We start from the raw sequence: 9,499 nt of genomic DNA, 5'->3' as shown, positions 1-9,499 counted from the left end.
CTCTCTGTTGGTTAGCCTTGTCCCATACCCTCTCTGTTGGTTAGCCTTGTCCCATACCCTCTCTGTTGGTTAGCCTTGTCCCATACCCTCTCTGTTGGTTAGCCTTGTCCTCCATACCCTCTCTGTTGATTAGCCTTGTCCTCCATACCCTCTCTGTTGGTTAGCCTTGTCCTCCATACCCTCTCTGTCGGTTAGCCTTGTCCCATACCCTCTCTGTTGGTTAGCCTTGTCCCATACCCTCTCTGTTGGTTAGCCTTGTCCCATACCCTCTCTGTTGGTTAGCCTTGTCCCATACCCTCTCTGTTGGTTAGCCTTGTCCCATACCCTCTCTGTTGGTTAGCCTTGTCCTCCATACCCTCTCTGTCGGTTAGCCTTGTCCCATACCCTCTCTGTTGGTTAGCCTTGTCCCATACCCTCTCTGTTGGTTAGCCTTGTCCCATACCCTCTCTGTTGGTTAGCCTTGTCCCATACCCTCTCTGTTGGTTAGCCTTGTCCTCCATACCCTCTCTGTTGGTTAGCCTTGTCCCATACCCTCTCTGTTGGTTAGCCTTGTCCCATACCCTCTCTGTTGGTTAGCCTTGTCCCATACCCTCTCTGTTGGTTAGCCTTGTCCCATACCCTCTCTGTTGGTTAGCCTTGTCCCATACCCCTTCTGTTGGTTAGTCTTGTCCCATACCCCCTCTGTTGGTTAGCCTTGTTCCATACCCTCCCTGTTGGTTAGCCTTGTCCCATACCCTCTCTGTTGGTTAGCCTTGTCCTATACCCTCTCTGTTGGTTAGTCTTGTCCTCCATACCCTCTCTGTTGGTTAGCCTTGTCCCATACCCTCTCTGTTGGTTAGCCTTGTCCCATACCCCTTCTGTTGGTTAGCCTTGTCCCATACCCTCTCTGTTGGTTAGCCTTGTCCCATACCCCCTCTGTTGGTTAGCCTTGTCCCATACCCCCTCTGTTGGCAGTGGTGGAAAAAGTACCACATTGTCATACTTGAGTAAATTTAAAGATACCTTAATAGAAAATGACTCAAGTAAAAGTGAAAGTCACCCAGTAAAATACTACTTGAGTAAAAGTCCAAAAGTGTTTGGTTTTAAAAGTACTTAAGTATTAAAAGTATAAATAATTTCACATTCCTTGTATTAAGCAAACCAGACGGCACAAATGTCTTGTTTTTAATTTACGGATAGCCAGGGGCACACTCCAACACTCAGACATCATTTACAAACAAAGCATGTGTGTTTAGTGAGTCTGTCAGATCAGAGGTAGTAGGGATGTTCTAGTTAAGTGTGTGAATTGGACCATTTTCCTGTCCTGCTAAGCATTCAAAATGTAACAAGTACTTTTAGGTTGGTCACATGTAGTGTAGACAACTCTAGGCTACAGTGCAACCAGGTGAACAGGGTTCCAGGTGCAACATCATTGACAGGAGTGAAAATGATGGACATGAATTCAGTATACTCCATCAGATACAGTAGAGGGCCAGACTACTAATAGTTGCTCTGGGATTATTACCAGAACACATTTAACAAAGAATCAGACGTTTTTTCCCCCTCACACAACAGAATTCACACAGTGTCTCTGAATGTTTCTTAAGAGATCTTTTATTGCCAGATGTTCATACATACAGTTGTTGTTAGAGGGGCGAAGACGCAAGAAAAGCTCACTGAGTCTGGATGTGCTTGTGTCCAAGTCCCACACTGACTTACAGTACAGCAGTGGGGGAGAAGGAGATAATATAGCCAATCACAGAAAGCATGGTCTGCATCCCAAATGGCACCCCATTCCCTACACAGTACACTACTTTTGGACTCTATGGGTCCTGGTAAAAAAAAAAAAGAAGAAGAAGTAGTGCACTCTATAGGGAATAGGGTGCCATTTGGGACACACTCCATGTTTTATTGAGTGCAATGTAATGAAAGGCTGCTGAAGGTTCCATAGGAGTACTAGGGGCTGAAGCGTTACAGATGGCATCCTTTCAGATGGAGCCGACATATGCAGTGTTTACCATGAATGCAGTCTATGCTAATGCAGGAACATTTTCAATCACGCTAAAACGCTGAAGTTCAGCGATACAGATTGAATCCAGTCCTAGGTGGTAACGCTGAAGTTCAGCGATACAGATTGAATCCAGTCCTAGGTGGTAACGCTGAAGTTCAGCGATACAGATTGAATCCAGTCCTAGGTGGTAACGCTGAAGTTCAGCGATACAGATTGAATCCAGTCCTAGGTGGTAACGCTGAAGTTCAGCGATACAGATTGAATCCAGTCCTAGGTGGTAACGCTGAAGTTCAGCGATACAGATTGAATCCAGTCCTAGGTGGTAACGCTGAAGTTCAGCGATACAGATTGAATCCAGTCCTAGGTGGTAACGCTGAAGTTCAGCGATACAGATTGAATCCAGTCCTAGGTGGTAACGCTGAAGTTCAGCGATACAGATTGAATCCAGTCCTAGGTGGTAACGCTGAAGTTCAGCGATACAGATTGAATCCAGTCCTAGGTGGTAACGCTGAAGTTCAGCGATACAGATTGAATCCAGTCCTAGGTGGTAACGCTGAAGTTCAGCGATACAGATTGAATCCAGTCCTAGGTGGTAACGCTGAAGTTCAGCGATACAGATTGAATCCAGTCCTAGGTGGTAACGCTGAAGTTCAGCGATACAGATTGAATCCAGTCCTAGGTGGTAACGCTGAAGTTCAGCGATACAGATTGAATCCAGTCCTAGGTGGTAACGCTGAAGTTCAGCGATACAGATTGAATCCAGTCCTAGGTGGTAACGCTGAAGTTCAGCGATACAGATTGAATCCAGTCCTAGGTGGTAACGCTGAAGTTCAGCGATACAGATTGAATCCAGTCCTAGGTGGTAACGCTGAAGTTCAGCGATACAGATTGAATCCAGTCCTAGGTGGTAACGCTGAAGTTCAGCGATACAGATTGAATCCAGTCCTAGGTGGTAACGCTGAAGTTCAGCGATACAGATTGAATCCAGTCCTAGGTGGTAACGCTGAAGTTCAGCGATACAGATTGAATCCAGTCCTAGGTGGTAACGCTGAAGTTCAGCGATACAGATTGAATCCAGTCCTAGGTGGTAACGCTGAAGTTCAGCGATACAGATTGAATCCAGTCCTAGGTGGTAACGCTGAAGTTCAGCGATACAGATTGAATCCAGTCCTAGGTGGTAACGCTGAAGTTCAGCGATACAGATTGAATCCAGTCCTAGGTGGTAACGCTGAAGTTCAGCGATACAGATTGAATCCAGTCCTAGGTGGTAACGCTGAAGTTCAGCGATACAGATTGAATCCAGTCCTAGGTGGTAACGCTGAAGTTCAGCGATACAGATTGAATCCAGTCCTAGGTGGTAACGCTGAAGTTCAGCGATACAGATTGAATCCAGTCCTAGGTGGTAACGCTGAAGTTCAGCGATACAGATTGAATCCAGTCCTAGGTGGTAACGCTGAAGTTCAGCGATACAGATTGAATCCAGTCCTAGGTGGTAACGCTGAAGTTCAGCGATACAGATTGAATCCAGTCCTAGGTGGTAACGCTGAAGTTCAGCGATACAGATTGAATCCAGTCCTAGGTGGTAACGCTGAAGTTCAGCGATACAGATTGAATCCAGTCCTAGGTGGTAACGCTGAAGTTCAGCGATACAGATTGAATCCAGTCCTAGGTGGTAACGCTGAAGTTCAGCGATACAGATTGAATCCAGTCCTAGGTGGTAACGCTGAAGTTCAGCGATACAGATTGAATCCAGTCCTAGGTGGTTACATCGACCACTCCGTCTATCCTAATGTGTTTCAAGTCATGTGGGGAGGGGAAACAATAAAACATAACAAACGCTAAAGCCTCTGAAAATCTCCCTTTATCCATAACATGACGTGACACGCCTCATCTGTAGACATTTTTTAAAACCATGCATGGTTTGGTTTTCACTTAAATTACAATTTCCATAGAATAACACTGCTTTGTTTAACCTATAATACACTATTCTATACAAAATACCAACAAGTGAAAGACATAAAACACATCGTTGTGACATTTACATCATTTTACAGCATTCTTCCCCCATTATTACTTTACATGTACTCAGAGTTACAATACTCCAAATGACCATCTGAGAAAAAGGCTGAAAGAATATACTTTCTCACTGTTAATGTTCTGCTTTTCCTCAATGAAAGACGCATGCTACAAATGGTGTATAAGGTGCTGGATAGTTTCATACCAAATTGTAAGTTCTCCATGAGAAAGACATATACTTGTAGGTGTGTGACTGTTTTGTTGTGGCTTGTGTTGCTGCAAGCATATATTCTTTCATGTTTAGTCGACAATGGCTGTTTCCATCACAGTGAATGTTTGTGACTGTGTAGAATCGTCATACAATTCTCTACACAATTCCAAATGTAAACTGGAATTATGCACTTTAAAAAACGAGCTATCTAGCTGACTGTAACCACTACACCTCAATAAAAGTCAACAGTGTAGGAACGTTCAGATATACTATATGCCCTTATTCTACATTAAGGCAAATGGAAACAACTAATATCTTTTTGTAGATCATTTTTTGTGACAAAACTGCTAAAATGGAAATATTGTCATTAGACAATTAGCTATAACCCTAGTTTAGTTGTGATTCGAAATAAAACTGCAATGTGCAAATGGAAGAGGAGAACTGTTTCCAAGACATAAAGCCATGGAACATAGTACTGACATGTATTCATCTAGGAAAGAATGAAAACAGGAAGTCACAGCTGTTGAATTGACCTAAGGAGGAAGTCCTTTCATTACACACAGTAACATTTTCTGTAACAAATATCTCCCTGAACATTACTGAATAAATAGACTTGTCTATAAAAGGCACTCATTCAGTTGAAGCTCATATCGTTTTTCTATAATAACCAATTATTCATCTCTTACTTTTTTAAACAATTGTTAAATGTTGCCTAACTCTTTGACACAGAGAGTAAAGAGAGAGTACGTAAATGTAACTAGTGTAAATATATCTCCCTGTCGGTTCTACCACTCCACAATAAGTATGTCTCAACCATAGAAGAAGGCTTTGCAGCGAACAACAGCAGGAGCTTGCGTAACACTGGTGTCATGCATGCAACACGTGTGTAATTGTAGGTACTAGGCAGGCCTATAGGTTAAAGCTGGAACATGTATGTTGTAGGCAGGCCTATAGGCTAAAGCTGTAACATTCGCTACGCGTGATTGACAGACGTCAGTCTGTCTGGACCCAGTAGCATCGTCCCTTCTGTACACTTGTCCGCTCACAGACTGTTCTCACCAACGTTGATGACTCTGATATGCTATGTGTTTTTTTAAAAGTGGAAACCAGTAATTCAATTGTATGTAGTAAATGATACCTTCCCTCTTAACACATCATGGTGTGTCCTCTTGGAATTCCAGTTTGTTCCATCGGTATAAAATCCAACTGAATCAACAACATGCAAAATTGGAAACATTTTAGTTTGCAGAAGTCAAAGGAATATGTTCACTTTTCCTCTGAAATTAGAGTGTATAATCAGTTGTGCTACTGTTTCATTATTGGTTCTGTCTGGGGGAATTCTTTCATTCATCTGATATCTGATTGGTACATCAGTGTGTGTCAAGGATTTCCCCTTCCTTTCCTCTAAATATCCAACTTCTACATCCAGTGCAAATATTCCTTCTCTGAGCACCTTTTTCTCACACATTAAAGTATTTTAAAACCCAAAAAACTACCACAGTAGTATAGTAGAACAAAACAGCCTGTGGACACAGACATTTTTTTTTTTTATATAAACAAAAATTGTTCAAACTAAAAATACTATCTGACACCAAGCCCAACACACAAGCTCATCATAAGTGGGGATAGATAACATCAATGCTAACGTCTTTAACATCAATGTTAACGTCTTTAACATCAATGCTAACTTATTTAGCATCGATGCTAACTAATTTAGCATCAATGCTAACTTATTTAGCGTCAATGCTAACTTATTTAGCGTCAATGCTAACTTCTTTACTATTCAACTCCGAGGCCTTTTTGGTTCAGACACAAGTCCACAGTGATTCAAGCACTCGCAAGTCCCTCCCTTTAGAAGTCCTGAGGCTAAATGTCTTCTGTGTAGGTAAGTCTCAGTTTGTATCTTTCAGTCATAGGGTGAATCTCAATTGAGGAAAAGGTTAGGGAGGACGAACCTCAGATCTAGTCCTCCAATGCCTTGTGTAGACAGGTGAGGATAGAAGACACGAGGAATCAAGGAAATACAACTGAGATTCACCACTAGTCATGTGGTCACTGTGGGCTTCATCAAGTGATTAAGACTTACAGTTGGGATGTGAGCTGTTCCTCAAAGGCCTCAGCCTCATATTCAAAGGTTAGGAGAAACAACTGATTGGAACAACACCATTAAGAAACACTCAAGTCGGCACAGCAGCATAGTGTAGTGGTTTGGATGCTGAACTTTACCTGAGTGTGTGTGTGTGGAGCTGAGTCAGCTGGATCACTGAACCCCTTTAACTGCCCCTATACGAATACCACTTTGTTCCACTGAAAACCATCTATTATCCTGGATGAGGACCATATTCCTCATGGTCTCTTCCTGAACATCTTAACCAGGTGGAACACTGTGTCACAGCTACCTGCACAAACCACAGACAGGAAGATGAGCTACAGTCATCATAAAGCTGAACCAGGGGAAAGACCAAGCGAAGCTATGGTGCAGCAGTTGACTGGCTGGCTGGATGAGCAGGGGTTAGAGGTCAGGGGTCAGTGAAGGGCGGGGCGGGCGGTAAGAGGGTTTCCCAGGTGTCTGTGTGTGCTGTGCTGCCGGATCCAGCTCTACTTCTCTTCCTGTCACACAGCCATCTCTGAACCACTGGACAACCCCAAGGCATTGGCCTCCTCTGGCGTCAGACCGCTTTTCAGTGTTCTTCTCACTGTAGAGAGGAAGAGGGCAGGGAGACATAGAGAGAGACAGAGAAAGAGAGAGAGAGAGAGAGAGAGACAGAGACAGAGACAAAGAGAGAGACAGAGAGAGAGAGACAGAGAGACACAGAGAGAGAGACATAGAGAGAGAGAGAGAGAGACAGAGAGAGAGAGAGAGACACAGATACACAGAAAGAGACATATATAGAGAGAGAGAGAGAGACAGAGAGAGAGAGAGAGAGAGAGAGAGAGACAGAGACAGAGAGAGAGAGAGAGAGAGAGAGAGAGACATGAAGAGGTTTAAATAGAACTGGATGTATTTACTGTAGCATGGTGTTGTTGAACTGTATCACTCAGGTGATGCTGGAAAATAAGATAGTGTGCATTAACACTGACAGAAAGTCCACAATCAGATGTCGAGGGCAGTTAAACCTTTGGCCACATCACATCCAAAGCTAATGTAAGGATACTGTAAAAAGAAAAGTTGCAAATCTGATGTCAAACAAAGGCAACTCTTACTTCAAATATTTTGTTACTGTAAAAAAAGCCCTCTGACTCACGTGACTTGCGGTTGGCTCTGGACCTCTTCCTCTCGCGAGGCTCTGTCCGTGTCCTGGGCCCCTGAGTGGCTGACCTGACGATGCGCTCCATGATCTCATCTGCAGCGTCTGTCTCTGTGCAATTAGGTGGGTCTTCAATCACTGATGAGCCCCAAGGACCCACACGGCCTAGGAGAGAAGATAAGGAGAGAAGGAGAGAAGAGAAGAAGAGAAGACAAGGAGAAAAGCGAAGGAGAGAAGACAAGGAGAGAGCAGAAGGAGAGAAGGAGAGACGAGAACGAGAGAAGACAAGGAGAGAAGAGAAGGAGAGAAAACAAGAAGAGAAGTAGAGAAGGCAAGCAGAGAGCAGAAGGAGAGAAGGAGAGACGAGAACGAGAGAAGACAAGGAGAGAAGAGAAGGAGAGAAAACAAGAAGAGAAGTAGAGAAGACAAGGAGAGAGCAGAAGGAGAGAAGGAGAGACGAGAACGAGAGAAGACAAGGAGAGAAGAGAAGGAGAGAAAACAAGAAGAGAAGTAGAGAAGACAAGGAGAGAAAGAGAAGGAGAGAAGAGAAGGAGAGAAGGAGAGACGAGAACGAGAGAAGACAAGGAGAGAAGAGAAGGAGAGAAAACAAGAAGAGAAGTAGAGAAGGCAAGGAGAGAAAGAGAAGGAGAAAAGGAGAGAAGAGAAGGACAGACAGAATCAACCTCAGGTGTAGTAGAGCTGGCCGTTGTAAAAAAAGAAAAGTCCAGAAGTTTCCCTTTTTGACAGGAGTTGTGTGAAGGTGGTGGTCTGTCAGACTGACCTGGCCTGCTGGCTCTGGTGCGTGTACGTAGGCCTGGCACGGTGGACGCTCCACTGTCACTGCAGCCCTGCAAGCTGCTCTTCAGCACTGCCTTCATGTTCTCATGCTCCGCTGCATCCTCAGCGTACTGCAGACCCTGCGTCAGCACGCCCTCCTGGCTTACAGGCCCCGGGGCGCTACCGCCAAACTTTCCATCCTGTGGGGTGGATTAGGAGAGAAGAGCTAGGTTAGAGATGAAACTTCCTAAATCTATCTATGAAAATGGTTAAATTAGTCATCATGCTCTGGCACCATTAAGAGCACTCAATTAGAAAACATGTAGAAAACAACGACATACAAATCCATTCTGGGTTAATCACAGTTCTTCACAGTATTCTCCTGACCAACAGCATGGGAGCTATATGGTCAGATGCTGCATGCACTTTTAAAAATTGTATCCCACAAACAGAAGCCATATTTATTTAGTATCTGTAACAAACAAACAACAAACAAACAAACCAACAACACCTCCCACCCCCCACAAAAACACACCGTCAAAAAAACATTCACCACAGGTCTTTGTCATAACTTATTAGTCATAAGTTAACATTACTTAGACCTCAGCGCTATATCAGCGCTATGTGACGACCGTCTTATGAACCTTTACATCACACACAGTTAAGTAAAAACCTAACCATCTGTATTGAAACCTGCTGATTTCTTCCCTGTTGGCGGTGATCGCCATCTTGGTTCCATTATAGAACAAACAGAGCTGTGTAAGCTGAACCTGGTCAGCAGAGTGAGGCTTCATCCCAAATGGAACCCTATTCCTTTATAGTGCACTCTTTTAGACCAGGACTCTGGTCAAAATAACTACACTATACCATACCATACTATATAAGGAATAGGGTGGCATTTAGGACTCAGACTCTCATGTGGACCCCATTGTTTTTTAAGAGATGCATCTCTGGTTCTCATGAGGTCTACTACCCAGGATTAGGTTCTATCAGGAAGTGCTTGTCTGTGGATTCTGACCCCCTGGGGTCTGGTTTGAGTTTGGCCTACCCTGCTTCCCTTGTCTGTGGACTTGCAGTGAACAGAACTTCCATAGCCTTCTCTCTCACACACACACACACACACACACACACACACACACACACACACACACACACACACACACACACACACACACACACACACACACACACACACACACACACACACACACACACACACACACACACACACACACACACACACACACACACACACAC

At 44.0% G+C, this 9,499-nt stretch overlaps 1 protein-coding gene across 3 annotated transcripts in view; it reads right to left on the bottom strand.

The window, feature by feature from the left end:
- Positions 1–1,575: 1,575 nt before the first annotated feature.
- Positions 1,576–9,499, bottom strand: part of fhod3b (formin homology 2 domain containing 3b) — a 247,317-nt gene continuing 239,393 nt past the window's right edge. For all 3 annotated transcript variants that reach the window (XM_036965704.1, XM_036965706.1, XM_036965707.1), the window contains 3 exons: positions 8,247–8,442; positions 7,463–7,630; positions 1,576–6,913 (listed from right to left, as the gene is read on the bottom strand). In XM_036965704.1, the coding sequence (XP_036821599.1) occupies positions 6,831–6,913; positions 7,463–7,630; positions 8,247–8,442 (447 nt within the window). In that variant the 3' untranslated portion in view covers positions 1,576–6,830. The remainder of the gene's footprint in view (positions 6,914–7,462; positions 7,631–8,246; positions 8,443–9,499) is intronic.

This window comes from Oncorhynchus mykiss, chromosome 3 (assembly GCF_013265735.2).
Source record: "Oncorhynchus mykiss isolate Arlee chromosome 3, USDA_OmykA_1.1, whole genome shotgun sequence".
Lineage (NCBI taxonomy): Eukaryota > Metazoa > Chordata > Actinopteri > Salmoniformes > Salmonidae > Oncorhynchus > Oncorhynchus mykiss.
This window is presented reverse-complemented; position numbering and strand designations above follow the sequence as displayed.